General features: G+C 46.2%; 1 protein-coding gene across 2 annotated transcripts in view; it reads left to right on the forward strand.

Moving 5' to 3' along the window:
- Nucleotides 1-16,925, forward strand: part of PAX7 (paired box 7) — a 142,846-nt gene that overhangs the window by 10,036 nt on the left and 115,885 nt on the right. Inside the window, exon 4 of one of the 2 annotated variants that reach the window (XM_035118987.2) lies at nt 3,259-3,393. In XM_035118987.2, the coding sequence (XP_034974878.1) occupies nt 3,259-3,393 (135 nt within the window). The remainder of the gene's footprint in view (nt 1-3,258; nt 3,394-16,925) is intronic. The other variant, XM_035118990.2, reaches the window with a different exon arrangement.

A 16,925-nucleotide genomic window follows, 5' to 3' on the forward strand; every position in this document is an offset into this window, starting at 1 on the left:
AGGTAAAGGGACCCCTGACCATTAGGTCCAGTCGTGACCAACTCTGGGGTTGCAGCACTCATCTCACATTACTGCCCGAGGGAGCCGGCGTACAGCTTCTGGGTCATGTGGCCAGCATGACTAAGCCGCTTCTGGCGAACCAGAGCAGTGCATGGAAACACTTACCTTCCCACCAGAGTGGTACCTACTTATCTATTTATCTACTTGCTTATTTATCTACTTGCACTTGGATGTGCTTTCGAACTGCTAGGTTGGCAGGAGCAGGGACCGAGCAATGGGAGCTCACCCCGTTGCGGGGATTGGAACCACCAACCTTCTGATTGGCAAGCCCTAGGCTCAGTGGTTTAGACCACAGCACCACCCACGTTACTTGCATCCAGTTCAGGGGGAGTGACCCTCCTCCTCCTTAGTCTCAGCATTGACCTTGCAGAATTCAGCAACCAGGAGGATGGGAGCACAACCTGAATTAGTTGACTCTGCCTTTTATTGGCTGTGTCACCACCTACTGTTGACCTCCCTTCCACCCCACCAATCTCAATGGGCACCAGCAGACACTGGAATTATCAGAAGGCAGCTGTGTACAACGAGACGAGATGCATTATGCAGTCAAATCACCAAAGACACTTTGACTTTATTTTAATATTTTATCATTTTTACTGAATTCATATCCCAACATTTTCCCCAAGAAGCGCCAGGTCGCGTACGTGGTTCTCCCCACTCATTTAATTCCCAAAACACCCCTGTGAGGTAGCTTAGACTGAGAGGCAGCAACTAGCCTGTGGTCACCCAATGAGCTTCATGGCCAAGTGAGGATTTGAACCAGGTCCTCGTCAAACACTCCCAGCACTGCATCTCACTGGCTTTCGTAAGTCAGGCCAGGAAGAGTTAGGAAATACACAGTTGAGGACAGCTCAGGTCTCCAAATGACCATACTGTTAGGACACAGGAGCCAAGGTAGGTTTCTAGGGTCATTGGAAGGCCTGTACTGTGGGCACCATGAGCAGGTAATTGAGAAGGAAGCTTCAACACCAAAGGGGCCACCACCACAAAGGCCTGTTAGCTGAAATGATCTGTCTGAAGTTGTGCAAGTAGGCAGGGGCCCCATAGAAGTTCTTACAAATTACAGGGTCATATAAGGGAAGGTGGTGTTGTCCTCAAACTGCTTAAGGCAGGCAGGACCACCGTTCCTTTGTGAGTGATCTTCTGGTGGCTCTCGGGGCTAGCAGCAGATGCACGCAGAACAACAAATAGGAATTTTAACTTTGTACAGTGGGTTGGTATCTACACAAATCCGCACATTGGCACAGCCACCCACCCCTATCCTTCATCCAGGCAGCCAAGAGGCATGATTGGAGCTCAAGGACACATTTCTAGCCAGGCAAAAACAGTCAACAAGGGTGGCGAGCAGGGTGGGTGTGATCTGGCGAAGGTCCCAAGGGCCAGACAGAGAGGGCTGGGTTTGATCTCAGCACCCAAGGTTCCCCATGCATTTATATTCTGCCTTCCTCCTCCAAGGAGCTCAAGGCGGTGTGTGTGGTTCTCCCCCCCCCCAATCTCATTTAATCCCCACAACAACCCTGTGAGGTAGGTTGGGCTGAGAGAGGCGGTGACTGGCCCCGGGTCGCACCCAGTGAGCTTCATGGCTGAGTGGTGGATTTGACCCCTTGGTCTCCCATGTCCTAGTCTAAACAAACAAACAAAAAATTCCTTCCAGTAGCACCTTAGAGACCAACTAAGTTTGTTATTGGTATAACAAACCAATACCAATAACAAACTTAGTTGGTCTCTAAGGTGCTACTGGAAGGAATTTTTAAATTTTGTTTAGACTATGGCAGACCAACACGTCTACCTACCTGTAACTATTAGAGTCCGACACTCTAATCCAGGCATCCCCAACCTTCGGCCCTCCAGATGTTTTGGACTACAATTGCCATCATCCCTGACCACCGGCCCTGTTAGCTAGGGATCATGGGAGTTGTAGGCCAAAACATATGGAGAGCCACAGGTTGGGAATGCCTGCAATCCCACCAGATTTTTATTTGGGACCAGCAACCCATCGCAGTCTTTTGGCCTCCACTTATGCCAAGCCTCAACCCTCCACCCCCCTCCAAAGGCGTTTTGAGGACAGTAGTTTCAGTGTGTTGGTTTGTTAAGGATGGGATTTGTGTGTGTTTATCCTAAATATAACTTTTTTGGGGGGTTGGGCTGAGTATTTAGAGAGTCGTTGGCCTGTTTGTTAATTTAAGGACTCCTGTGAGTGTCAAGTACATCTAAGATGTCACCTGCTAAAACTGAGCACCATAGCTCAGTGGTAGAGCATCTGAGTTGCATGCAGAAAGTCCTGGGTTCAATCTTTGACACATCCAGACAGAGCTGGGAAAAGACTCCCTTCTGGAAACCCTGGAGAGCAGCTGCCAATCAGAGTAGGGAAGCTTTTCATATTTGATGAATTGTTGTATTTTAATATTTTGCTGGAATCCGCCCAGAGTGGCTGGGGAATAAATATTATTATTATTATTTATTATTATTATTTATTGAGCTAGATTGACCAGTGAGCTCTCCTTCTGTATGAAGTAGTTTCCTAAGTGAGATACCTCACTGGGTTTTTATTCCTTTCATTTCATATATATTACTACAACTTGCTTTCCAGAGAATTCACACTGTAATGCAGTGCAATACAATATGCAAGAAAAATAAAATATTACTATTTATTAAACTAGTATACCACCCTATTCCCACAGGTCTCAGGGCAGTTTGCAGGATTAAAGCTAAAGATTTAAACAATGATTTGGTGTGGGCATGTCCACCTGAACAAGGATTGCTGGCCACTGATGGTCCATGGACCACTTTTATTTTGTTTTAAGCCCTGGTTTAGAAGTTCCTGTTGGGTGTGGATGCAACAGACTTTTGGGCTGTTGGCCAATCCATACCTCAGCTTAATGTGGATTGTGAACCCTTAGTGCTTCCTCTAATTCCCCCTCATCTATGCCACTTTCCCCTCCAACTACTGCTGCCCCACTCATTTTCTTCTCCAAATCTGGACGTTTCCAAAATCCAAATAGGAGAGTTGCAATCTCCAGGTGGACAGGCCTTATGAGTTGGGGCTGGTGATGGAGCAGCAATAGATGATGACCTTCCACCATGGATGGAGAGAATCCTCACCATTTCTGATGGAAGTATACCTTTTTTGCCTCCCAGTTTCAACTTTCCAGTTTCAAAGCAGCTTATATTTTCTTCTTCTGTCTTTGACTGTCTGAGGTTTAGTGAGTTCGATTAGCCGGGTGCTCCGAATCAAGTTCGGGAAGAAAGAGGAAGAGGAGGACTGCGATAAGAAGGAGGACGACAGCGAGAAGAAGGCCAAGCACAGCATTGACGGCATTTTGGGCGACAAAGGTAGAGAGAAAGGGAGGGAGGGAGACAATTACAAACCCATACACCCCCTTAAAAAAAATAATTGTTGGCCTCTCTCCTGGTTTCCTCCATCCTATTGTATGTTGACATTGTGAAGTGAGTGGGAACTGCAAAAAAAATAAAAATGTTTCAGCGTTAAGTGCTTCTGTTCCTGGAGTGAGCCAGCCAGCCACACCTTTTTGAGGCTACTCCATTCCAAGTTAGTTTGTTTCTATTTACTGCCAATTCCTCCGAGCCCACAAGTGAGTTCCTCCTTGTGCTTGTGCAGATGGCCTTGTTTTGGTGGCACTCAGAGGATGAGTCTCTTGCTAGTATATGAAACTTCCCTCCTGAACTGTTAGCCTCAAACTGGTAACCACCACATTTGTAGTCTTGCTTCCTGTTGGTTCATTTTAGAAGTTTATTGTGAGTCGTTTGTGTGTTTGCTTTGTTTTATTGCGAGCTGCTTTGGAGGCCTGTTGTCAGGCAAAGAGGCAGGGCCAGGATTTTACAATAACTGGAAAGAATGAAGACAGGCCTCTGCTCCCAGGAGCTTACAGACCGTGAGATGCAAGACTTAGGTGAAAATAAACCCAGAGTTCCTTTCACCAGAGCTAGGAGTGAAGAATCAGGTGTTTTTGGACTCAAACTCCCATCAGGCCCAGCTAGTATGGCCCAGGGGTGGAGATAATGGGAGTGCCGGCCTATCAACATCTGGAGGACTCTGAGTTAAAAGAAGGCAAAGTTGTGATGGAGGGAGACAGGGCAGTGAAGACAGGCGATGATCTAGTTCAGGGATGCTGAACCTGTGAGATTCCGGATGATGTTGGACTCCAACTCCCATCAGCCCCAGACAGCATGGCTAGGGACCAAGGATGATGGAAGATGGAGTCCAGCAACATCCAGAGGACTCCAGGTTACCCAGCTCTCTGAAGCTAAAGGATTCTGGTCACAACATCCACGTGTTTAAATCACTCTCATGCCCCAGCCATGGATTGCTACAAAGAATCCTGGGAAACTATAGTTTTTCAAGGGGGCTGGGAATTGTTAGGAGAGACCTCACAGTGCTATGGTTCCTTCCCAGCCCCCTGGGGATTATTTGAGGGCAGCTATGACTGTTACAAGTTGGATAGGAATGCTTTAAAAAATATAGGGCATATGAGACCACAGCTAAACAGTCGTGTAAAAGGCTTTGTGGAAAGGGTGTGTTTTAAGGATTGAGTTTTATTTTTATTTTTTCTACTTTTTTTTTTAAAAAAGAGAGGAAATTCTCAGAGGGGTGAAATGAAAACTAAAAAGCCTTAAAAAACATTTTACTATTAAAGTGGGTCCCTTTTTTATATTGTAGAAAGTCCAAGCTGCTTCCTCCCCTGGTTTTGAATACATTCTCAAAGATTTCAATACCTTAGTAGGTAAAAGGACGTTGGACTTTATAAAATCTTTGTAACTCAAAGGTTCTTAATAAGTGTAAAGTATAACTCTCTCAGGAGAATCTGAGAGGACATGATTTTTAAATAATAATAATAATAATAAATAAGGGTCTTCAAGAATAATTTATTATCTTTTTTCTGACCAGGTTTTTCAGTGCTTTATGCATTATTATTATTATTAATCAGGAACCTGCATAAACTATGCAAATTGACACATTCTGTAATTTTGCATAATTTTACTTTCCTTGTTAGGGTTGGGACGGTGGCACAAATTTCCATTTCAGCCACTGAAAACCTTATTCTGCCGTCTACTGTTTTAAGACCCCGATATTATAGCAGGCTTTGCCCTTTTATTTCCAAACCCATAAGGCCTAGAATCTTAAGATTAGTTTAAAAAAAAAAACACTTCTGCCTCCACTAGCACATTTTGTATTTTTCTGTGCATGCGCCCACAATCCTCTAAATAAACCATCTAGCTCATCTTTGACACATTTTTTACAGAGGCCCCTGTGTGTTAAGGAATAGCTTTGAATTCAAAACACAGTCTTGATCGGGATTGAATAATGTTATTCAGGGCTCTTTTTAGAGGTGGAAAAAACAGGTTGCATGTCCGTGGCCCTCTTTTCACTGGTGTATTGTTAAAATCCTTAATGTGGTCTACCACCTTGACTTTCAGTGACTAGATAATCAAATTGCAGTGTTTCAAGGCAAGAGTTGGGAGCTATGTTTAATTCTTCAGCATGTAAACCCCTAGTGTGCTTTCTTTTAAAATAAAGTTTCTCTCCAGTACGATGTGATGCTGTTTAAGATGCTTTTAGACTGAGGGAAGGCAGGAGAAAAATGTGCATACTGTATTTTCAGCACCTGAAATCTTAAGGATAACTCACTCTTTCTTTCTTTCTTTCTTTCTTTCTTTCTTTCTTTCTTTCTTTCTTTCTTTCTTTCTTTCTTTCTTTCTTTAAAAAGAGGAAATGTTATTTGAAATATTATTTATATCATTCGTTAAGTTAGTGAAAGGGGAAGGCGGTATAGAGAATGGGCCTAGAGTGTGTCTTTCTTTCAATTTTCACACTTACTATTAAAAAATATAATTGCCACAGACGCAGATTGCCCCCCAGAGGGAGTCTCCCTTTCCCTTTTCAAAGCTTGATTGATCTTTTGAAGACAAATCTTGAACTGTTGGGTGGTGTTAATAAAATTAGAGGACCGGCTTGGAAAACACAATAGGGGAGAAAAAGGGGAGGGGGTCTGGATGTGGGGTCTTGGAAGTGTTAATGTGCTACCTGTCCGCCGTGGATGGTTTGATTTTCACACATACACCCGTTTTTGTGGTTTTATGTTTTTGTGCGGGTGTTTTGGAACGGGTGGCGACAGCTCCATCCGGAACACCAGCATGGACGTCTTGCCTTGAAAACCGGAGTTACTCCGCATCAGTTACTTATAAGGACTTGAAAGCGGGCTTGGGGGGGGGGGCGAATGAGAGTGGGGTCCTAAATGAATTCGTTAAACAGATCACTTTCTCTTCGGGTTGCTGCTGTTTTCTAAATGGTCCCCTGAAACCTCCTTTGACAGTTTACTGATGGGGGGTATCAGATTCAATTATCCGTTGGGTTTCTGGATATCTTGTCGTGGGGGGGGGGCCGTGGGAGGCGTCATGGAAATTGGGGAAGAGATTCTTTCATATAGACATAAGTATTTATTTGTACAGAGAGAGGGGGGGGTTAATGTGTGCGTAGATATATGAATATGTGTGTGCATCTTGAATTTCCTAAAAACCGAACACCACCCAAGTTAGGGGTGGAATGACTGTTTTTATTCGTGATAACGCCCAAAGTTTTGTGTGTGTTTGGGGTTTATATATAAACATATATATGTTTGTTGGTTTTAAAATAATGATACCTTCCTGTTGTTTTATCTCCACTCCTCCCCCACCCAAAAAAATTAATTGAAGGGGAAGGCGATGTCGGTTGGCGTTTGGGGCTTCGTTAGGGTATATTGGGGTGGGGGCGAGTGGGGATGTGTAAATGGGGGGTGGGTGTTCTGGAGCAAAGCTTCTATTCTTGGAGCAAAGCTTCTATTCTGTAATTAATAACCCAATAGCAGAGAGCGCTCAGAGGGCGGCTGGAACAGTTCTGTTTCCTACATCCATATCGGGGTTTGTGCAGTTGTGTAGTTGTCCATTTCAGCCTCTTCCTTCACTATTTTGCATGGATGAGCAGCGGAGGGAGGGTCTTATGACTGAACACTTTTTGAGAGGGGTGTGTGATAGAGGGCATTTTGGGGGGTGTAGAAAGGAGCAGTTGGCGAACTCCACCCTAAAATAAAATATCAACGAGAATTTACCCAAAAGAGGGGATGAAGAGAAAAGGGAGAGGGGGGTCGTTTCTCAGGTCTCAGGCACATTTAACTCATAACAAGTCCCACTGCTGAGGCGGCGGCATACAAGTAATGGTTGCTTGTATTTAATTTTATTGGACTGGAATAACGATCCCGCCTGGAGTGGGCTTATGAGGTGCATTTCATCTCTCAGAAAACAGAATTATTATTATTATTTTAAAAAATTGCTATTCATTTTTCGAAAACTTAAAAAAAATAGGAAGAGTGACCAGCGTTTTCCGACCGAATATATCACGCTGAGATTACAGCGGGTTGATAACAATCTCCACTTCTTATCATTTTTATTTTTATTTTATTTTTGCAAAAAAAAACCAGTCAAAAATATATGTATATTCGGTGCTGGAACTCGAAATGTTTGAACAGAAGGTGGAGAAATCGGCTTTTTTTGGCTTTCGGGTCTGCCTTTGGCTGGGAGCGGGGTTAACCTTGGAGATGAACTTCGCTTTGCAAAGACTTTTCCAAGTCGATTAAAAACTTTTAAATACGGCAAAGGAACTCTGTGGCCCCCAAAAGCAAACAATTTTTAAAGAGAAGGTTGGAGGGGGGGGGAGACAGACGAAGCTGTGTCTCTCTCTTTTTTCCTCCTCCTCGCCCCCCTCCCATTAAAATAGAGAGAAAGGAGGGGGGGTCGGCCTTGGCTTATTCTTATTCAAAAAAATTCCCAAGGCAGGGCCGCGGAGTTTGGGAACAAAACGGGGGCAGAAGAATGGGAGATAGATTTATTCAAAGCGCCCCGCTGGTCGATAGTTTTGTAATATTATCCTCGCCGTCTGTTGAAAGAGGAGGGTGGGGGAGCCGGTTGGAGGTTAGCAAAACGCTGCTCCCCCCTTTTTTCTTCTTCTTTTTTTTCTGGGCTGGAGGGGGTCTTCGGTTCAAATTGCTCAATATCCACTTGTAAGTCAGGCCTTTTGTCGCTGAATAGCGATCGCTGCTTGTTTTGCCTCCCCTCAACCCCCCCCCCACGTCATGATCGAAAATAAAAATAAAAAGTGGGCAGACTTTTCGTTTGTTTGTTTGTTTGTTTGTTTAGGCCTTAGAGAATATCCTCAGCTCAGATTCTTAGACAGGTAGTCCCGTCCCTCCCCCCCCCACCCCAACGAAAAGTTTCCAAATTGCATTCCGTGGGAGCTTGGTCGTAAAGCAGATTTAATGGGTTTTTATATATTTCTTGAATTCCACTTTTTCTTTCCGGCTGTTTAAATATTTTCGTGCACGTGTAATGGTGCTTATTTCTTCATTTGAGATGACTTTTTCATGATAATTCACGTCCGCATTTTTTCCCTTCCTCAAAGAAAATTTGGGGTTTCTGGAAAGAAAGAAAAATCAAAGTTTTCAGGGAGGAAAACGGAAGGTACGCCAAGATAAAAGGCTCTTGTGTGCGGAGCTAAATAAATGGACTGTTCCAAAAGTGACCCCCTCACCAAAAAAAAAAAAAAAAAGAGGAGAAAGAAAGAGAGGGAGGGAGGGGGAGAAAATGAGGTTTGGTAGAGGCTCCGATGGAGGAATCACTCATTCCTAAGAATTGTCCTCTTTTTATCGCGCGTTTGGTTAGCTTGAAAGTGAATTTATATCGCCTACAGGATCGCGAGTTTTTAAGAGGTTTTGTTTGATCCCCCCCCCCCGTCTTTGAAAGTAGATGCGTTTATTTTTTGAAGGGGGGGAGGGCGGGTATAAGGAGGGCCTCCTCGCGAGTAAACGCGCGCCCGCGCGTCCTGCGCATTGTCACGTGAAAGCGCTTCTTTCTAGCTGTGGGTGAGGAGTGGGGGTTCTGCCCCCCTCCCCATTCAAGGCTCCGATCCGTGTCCTTTCGAAATGAGCACATGTAGAAATTTTTGTGTTATCGTCTTTTAAAAACCCTCCGGACGAATTTACTTCCAATTTCAAGAAACCTGGTGAAGAGACACGAGGAGGCTGAGGGTTGGTTTGTTTGATTTTTGGGGTGGTTTTTGGCGGGGGGGGGAGTGGAATAAGAGAAATTGCCTTCAGAAAGTGAAGATCCATTTGCGAAAAGGGTTCGACCCCCTCAAAAGTGCTTTGATTTCCCCCACACACCCTAAACCCAGATTTCCCAACCGTGTCTTAGATCACTCATATATTTTAAGAAAACCAGAGAATGCGAGAAATTCTTCCCACAATCCATAAATCTCCTTTCAAGCCTGCCAAACTTTTAATTGCCCTAATTAAAGTTCCTAATGACTATACTTAACTTGTAAAACACTTTTCCATGCATACAGCTCCAACCTTTTTTGGGGGGGCAATTCTCTAGGTCTGCATTCTTCTTGTTTTTTTTTAAAATACACTCGCGCCCTCCCCCAAAAAGCACCCTTCTCTGGAGTAAATTCTCTTTGAAGTAAGCGAGAGTGGGGATTTAATGACTCCCAAGTAAGCGTGCGGAGGGGATCGGGCAGCACGTAGCTCGTCTCCGGTTTGCACCTTTTGAATCGGGGCCCCTCGGTTAGGTGGGACGGATTCTTGGGGAAAACGTGCCTCCAGGACCTAGGCGTTGGAAAACTCCCTATATATAGCCCTTTCCTAGTTCTCAGCTGCCTCCCAGGCATTGGGGTTACTCTCCAGTAGATATACAAGCGCGCAGAATCCTTGTCCAAAATCGCCACCTTTGGAAGAAGGAACTAAAGGAAGAAAAGCCTGCATATTCCTGATTTCGCCCACCGCCTCCTACCGCCTCGAAAACTGTTTTAGGATACGATTGTCTAAATGTTTAGGGTTAAAACAGAGCCCTGGGTCGGGTTGTGCCTCTAACAGAGTATGATCCTAAGCACTATAACCGAAGACTTATTACCTAGTTTATTCTTGTTATTATTACTGTTTTATTATTCAGTATAGGTGATAATTATTTATAACATTCCAGTTTTGTTGCAAAACCCCTGGACGCCGCCATGTAGAAAAGCGACGTGTAAGAAACTTCTTTTAAAAATAAAATAAATAAATCATTTTTCTAAATATTCAGAAAACAAACCCCTGTTCCGACCCTCTGCATGCTTTTAGTCAAGACGGCAGACCGAGTAAATTTACTGGGGTTTGCTTAGAGCAGTACTGGAATGATTTTTTTGGGGGGGGGTAACCCCCATTTTTACCTGCCCCACCTTTGTTTTAGGAGATTGGGCTAAATTAGGGTTTGGGTATTCACCGAAGACCCGCAACCCAGAACACTGTAGAGAAAAGGCGCTTAAAATTGCAGCCGGATCCTATCCCGTGAATATCTGGAAGCGATCTTGCGCTCATAGGGATCATTCTGTGGGCATCCCCCCCTCTTTTAATACTGTTTAGGATCTGAACCGAACAGCTAGCGCTGATTTCCTAGAAAACGCGCTTCCTCCGTTCGCCCCCAGCACTTTTATTTTTTGCCAGAGTGGTTTTGGATGGCAAACCCTGGCAGTCCAATGGGCTTACTCTGTAGGAAAGTGTGCGAGAGACGGGGATGGAGAAGAGGGAGGTTTGTGGGAGTCACTACTCGGGAGTGACTCCTTCTGAATTGTATGAGGGTGGGCTGCTCCCAACTAAGGTGGGGGATCGGAACCTCGGGTCTTTCTCTATGCATTTTGCCTGGCTCACGACCCAATCCTAGGTATGGTCTGAAATAAGCCCACGGACTCCTCCCCACCCCCAAAGATTATTAATATTATTATTAACCCCCAAGTAAACGCGCAGAACATTTCAGCTTGGAAAAGCCAGGTACCCCTTCGCACGCCTTGCTCGGAAGTAAAAGCCTCATGGGAGGTGGGGTGAGAGAGGAGACAGACTTTGCCCTCCCCCCCCCAAAAAAAAGAATCCTGTGCTGGAGAGGTTGTACAGCCAGGTATACTCGTGAGTAAGTCTCCCTTGGTCATCTTCTTTTTCCCAGGGAGATTTATTGTTTCCCAGGAATAATAGGAGATGGAAAAGGAGAAGGCGTCTTTGGGGGGGCAGTCCCCCCCAAAAAAAACCCCTCTATAGTGGCCTGTGCTGGATTTTCTTCGTAGGGATCCGAGTTCTCCCGGCTGCATCGTGAAAGAAAAGGCTCCCCTCGCCCGCCTGTTTTTTTTTTCTCTCCCTCTCTATCATCCGCTTGGCATTTAATAACGTTAAGACTTATTAGCGGTCGTAATGAAAACTGTGGCGCCTGAATAGTGCGCTGTGTTGGAGAGGGGTGTAATAGCTCCGAGGCATGTTAAGAAAATGTATTTATCCCCAATCAGGGACTCACTCTTCGGGTTCCCAGCACAAACGTTAAGTTGAAGGGGTTTAAGACAGATTAAATTGAGTCTTTATTTCGCTCGCACTTTCATCTTTAAACGGCTCACTCCGCTTGGCCCACGGCGGATATTCATGAGGGCTAGCCGCGCTCTCTCTCTCTCTCTCTCTCTCTCTCTCTCTCTCTCTCTGTGTGTGTGTGTGTGTGTGTGTGTGTATGGGAGGGAGGGAGGGAGGGAGGTGGGTGTCTTCCAATACCACCTCTCCCGGTCGCCTCTTTCTCTTCCTCCCCTTCTCAAAAAAATAAAAATAAAATAAAATCCTGGGCTGTTTCTCATTTGGGAGCGGTTTGTTTAGGGTGGCGGGGGGGATGGGCGAGCGAATTTATTCTTCTGGCCATCGGAGCCTCTGAGGGTAGGGAGACACTCCAGACCGCGGAAGCTGGGGGGCCACAAGCAGTGGGCTAGGCTGCGGTCCTATAGACCACCTCCAAAGAACTTTTATCCCCCTATCGTGGTATAAGAGTAAGCGTTCGTGGAGCGGGGAAGGGCCACTTGGCTACCACAGGGCAGAGCACTCGCCAGCCTCTCTGGTGTGGTCGGTTTAGGGGCTCAGAAACTCTTTATGCCACCATACCTGGGTTTGTGTGCGTCCCAATAATAGATTTACTCCTAAGTAGGTGTCCCGAAGCCATTTGCCAGTGGCGGTGGTTTTGCTGCAGCGTGGGCACCCGCCTGGAAGTTGAAATTATTATTATTATTATTATTATTATTATTATTATTATTATTATTATTATTATTATATTGCAATAATTTGAATAAGATTGCAAAGGGCCTCATCTCACAGCGCCGGCCCCCATGCATGAAAGTTAGAATTGGAACCGTTTCTGGGAGATTTGAGGTGCACGGAAGAGGGAGAGCCTCCTTTGCACGCCTTAGATCCAGTAATACTCCTTTTCTCTCCTGCAGAAATGGGAGTAAGCTTTAATAGATCTGGAGGTGTAAAACCAGGTGGATGGAGAGGGAGTGGTGGAGCTCGTCCTAGCATCCTATACCATCTGTCCCTGCTCAAGAGCAAGTTCTGTGAGAGGTTTAACTCCCCAGGAAAAAGGGGTCTGGGATTGCAGGCTGAGAAAATGGGTGTCAAATGGGATGAGGATGGGTCCAGCCTCGGTCAAGGATAAAGGAGAGGCCCCCAGGATATGGACAAGGCAAGGTTATAGTGCAATCCGGCATGGCCCAGGTGTGAAATTTGCCACACACCCCCCCCACGCAATGGTTTTACTTCTGAGTAAACCCCGGGAAAAAGGAGATTATTGAGTTGTGATTTGGTTTCTAGGTGCATCCAAGATAATGAAGAGGGTTTCAGGGGTTAAGAAATTGGCTGCCCCGCGCGTAATTGCGCGCGCGTGTCGGGGTACTGTTAATCTAGGAGTAAGACCCTCGGAAAGTTATGGAGAGGATATCGTTGGTTGTTGGTTTAAAAACAAACAAACCTGCAAATCATATTCATTTGCATTTCCAATTAAGTTGAGGGAGAAGCGGGGGGGGGGGGGAAATGGACTAGATACTGTACTTTGACTAGGATATGCGAGTCGTAGATGTTGTTGGGTTTTTTTTTTCTTCACTTGACCCTTGGCCTGTGTTCTGTGCTACCCGTGAGTAAAGCTCGACAGGATGGGGATGGGGGATGGGGAATAAATAAAACACAATGGACCAGTGTAAAGGAACGTGGGGATTTTAAAGAACTTTGCACGTGTTTGCGTATGCATATACGCAGACGTGTCCCGATATTGACTCCCCAAAACAGCTTCGGAAGCTTGCTAAACGTGGTCTGTCGGAGCTGTGGGACTTACTCGTGAGCCAGAGCCAGAAAGGTGCCTGTGGGGTTGTTCTCTTCCTTTGCTTGTGGATTTGGGGAGGCGACTGGTGTATCTGAGGAAGTGTGCATGCACACGAAAGCTCATACCAAAATAAAAACTTAGTTGGTCTTTAAGGTGCTACCGAAGGATTTTTTTTCAATTTTGCTTCGACTCAGACCAACACGGCTACCTACCTGTGACTGAGCAGGAGAGAGGGTGGCGCTGTAAGGTGGACTCAAGAACGTGGCCTCATACCAAATAATAACTCTGATCCATCTAGCTGAGGGTTAACTGCACTGGGTGGTGGAGGCTCGCTAGGGTACATGCAGGACCTTCCCAGAGCTACCTGGAGATGCTGGGATCCTTCTGCATGCAGGACAGATGTTCTGCCAGTGAGCCACCACCCTTTACCAAAGGGATTTCTGATCCTTCAGGAGATGGTTGTGTGTTGCGCTCTGGATGACCGATGCATAGATTTGGAACTGGGCTGAGGTTGACTCACTGGAGCTGCCGTCCCGCTTCCAGGGTTTAAGGGCGAGAAGTAGTGAATGTCTCCCCATAGATGCCTCTGAAATCCAGTTATGGGAATCACAAGGGGCGCAGTTGCTATTGTGCTCAGGTCCTGCTTTGGGCTTCATAGAATTGTGGAGTCGGAAGGGACCCGAAGGATCCTCTAGTCCAACCCCCTGCAATGCAGGACTATGCAGCAGTCCCATACGGGATCGAACCTGCAGCCTTGGTGATCTGAGCACCACACTCTAACCAACTGAGCTATCCAGGCAGACCGCGTCTGCTTGGCCACTGTGGGAACAGCATGCTGGACCAGATGGGCGATGGGCCTGGTCCAACAGCCAGGCTCTTACATTTCAATGCTCCAGCGAATGAATTTGTTTTAGGCAGAGCAGAAAAGCCTCATCAAAACGGCATGTTTTTTCTCCAAGTCAATACTGTATACTCCAGATCACGACCCTTTTTGTGCATTTAAAGCACTTTCAGCTCGCATTTAGAACACACGACTTCTCCCCAAGAGTCCTGGGAACTGTAGTTTCACCCTCATAGCACTACAGTTCCCAGCGTCCTTAGCAAACGCCAGTTCCCAGGATTCTTTGGGGGGTAAGTCGTGTGCTTTAAATGTGACTTCAACGTGCTTTAAATGTCTCTGGCGTTGTGGATCTGCTGTAGGTTTGATCTGAAACACAGGTAATGCAAAGTGGTTTGAAAAATCATTTTTAAAAATATTTGATCCATATTTTAAAACTGAAACACTAATTTTGGAGAAAGTATACTTTAAAATTCCCCTACTGATGCTTCCCCCCCCCAATTTTATATTTGAATGGTCTCTGCGAGGCGCAAAACGGCCAAGCAGTTGATCTCCCGGTTTCTCATTGCAGAAACACGCAATTCGATCTCCACTTCTGTATGTGTAAACACACACACGTGTATTGTACAAGTAACAACAACAACAAACAGAACCATTTGCCAGCCTATCCTAACACCACACCCAGCACCCCACCTTTACGGGAAACCTGACTTTATTGAGGGGGGGGGGAAGGAAGTGGCTTGACTTGATTTAATTTAATTAAGGGAGCCGGAGGAAGTGGACCCACCCCTCCTTCTTTCCCTCTTTCTGTCCATGCTGGTTTTTAGTTTCACACCTGGAGAGATTAGGCGTCTCTGCACAATGTTGGAGCCTTACACCTGGCTGATTTTATTTATTTTTTAATTTCCCTTTGGGGTCTGAGGGATTGGATGTGGGGCATGCCCAAACCCCAGCTCCCTCCTCCTCCTCCCCTCCCACTTGAAAAAAACACCAACAACCCCAAATACCCCTTACTTCCAAAATAACACCCTCCCACCCGCGGGTCTCCGCTGTCTCCTCCTATCAATGTATGTTTGAGAAGGGGGAATCCACCAAATTTGGGGGGGGGTGTACCTAAAGGGTTAGCAATCTAATCAAACAGCGAGCAGGCAGGATTTGGCGCTTGGTTGTGAGTCAGTGGGATCAAGAGGCATATTGGGGGGCAAGAGGGGAGATGGATGCGGGAGGCGGAGGGGGAAGGAACGGGGTTCATTTGGAGGCAAGAGTGAGAAAGTTATAAGGGGAAGAAGGGAACAGGATGGAAAGAGGAGAGAGAAGGAAATGGACAATATGGAGAGGGGGAGAGAAGGGGAAAGGCCTTAGCTCAGTGGCACCTGCTCTGCATCGCGAAGGGCCCAGGTAGGGGTGGCGGGACAGAGACCTCGGCCTGAAACTCTGGAAAGCCATTGCTGCCAGTCAGTGTAGGGAGCACTGAGATCATGGTCTGCTTTCAGTATAAAGCTGTATTCCTGAGGAGAGGGGGAAGGAGGGGAAGGAAGGAAGGAAAAGAGGGAGCGGGAGGGAGAGAGGAAGGAAAGAGGGGAGAGAAAGAAGAGTAGGAAAGAAGGAAGGGAATAAAGAAGGAAAGAAAAAGAAAGAGGGAGAGAAAGAATAAGAACGAGGGAGAGGAAGAAAGACGGGAAGGAAGGAAGGAAGGAAGGAAGGAAGGAAGGAAGGAAGGGAAAGAAAGAAAGAAAGAAAGAAAGAAAGAAAGAAAGAAAGAAAGAAAGAAAGAAAGAAAGAAAGAAAGGAAGGAAGGAAGGAAGGAGAGGGAAGGAAAGGATGTGGAAAAGAGAGGAGAGGAAAATAGAATTTGATAAGCGGGGAAAGTGGGGAAGAGAAAAAGGAAGGCTGGAAAAAGATGTGGTCGGGGGGCGAAAGGAAGGGGAAAGGGGGATGAGGAAAACAAATGAACCGTAAAGAGGAGGAGAGGCAACGAGGGGAAAGTGAAAAGAGAAAAAGGAGAAATCAGGAGAGAGTTGGGCGGAGCGGAGGGCAGGGGAAAGGCGGGCGGGGTCCTGCCTGCTCCCACGCGGGGCTTCCACGCCTCGTCGGCGCACGAGGCTTGAGACAAATAAGGTACAACCACAATGAGTGGCGATAACAATTACAAAGGCAAACAGGGGCTTTCGGGGACGGAGGCGGCGGAGGGGGGAGGGCTCAGCTCAACCCCGGTGTAGACATCAACATAGTCTGCGAATGTTTGCAAGATAAAACTCCTTTCCAAATCCGCTGTGACGGCGAGGCGAGAGCGAGCGAACGAGAGATAAGGGCTTCTGGGGCCGGGGGGGGGGGACACACGAGGAGTGTGGGGAGATGCACTAGCATAATCTAATACAAGAGACATGGCTGACGCTCTCTGTCTTTTTTTTTTTAAAGTTAAAACAAGGGGGAAAGGAAGGGAGCTTAGATTATGCAAGTTAAAGCTGGAGGGGGAGAGTTGAGGAAACGAGGCAGGGAAGAGGGGGCTTTCCTGGGTTGGAGAGGGTCAGACTTCCCAGATTCGGGCTAAGGAGTGCCTCCAGAGTCCAAACCCCAAGGCAATCCCCCCAAATCAGTTAAAATGTTGCCCTGAGAGGCAGCAGTTGAAGAAGAATCCTTTGTAGCTCCTCAAGCTTGCTACTTTCCTTTTCCAACTCTTTGCAGTGCCCTTAAAATACTTTTTAAAAATGCGTTGGGTCTCTGGGGCAAAAGCAGGATGCAAACCCAGGAGGGTTTTGTAGCAGGGATAGAATTCTAAGCCAAGCTCCTTTGCAATCACAGCTAAAGGTTCCCTGAAAGGTGGTCATCCAACCTT

This window comes from Zootoca vivipara, chromosome 6 (assembly GCF_963506605.1).
Source record: "Zootoca vivipara chromosome 6, rZooViv1.1, whole genome shotgun sequence".
Lineage (NCBI taxonomy): Eukaryota > Metazoa > Chordata > Lepidosauria > Squamata > Lacertidae > Zootoca > Zootoca vivipara.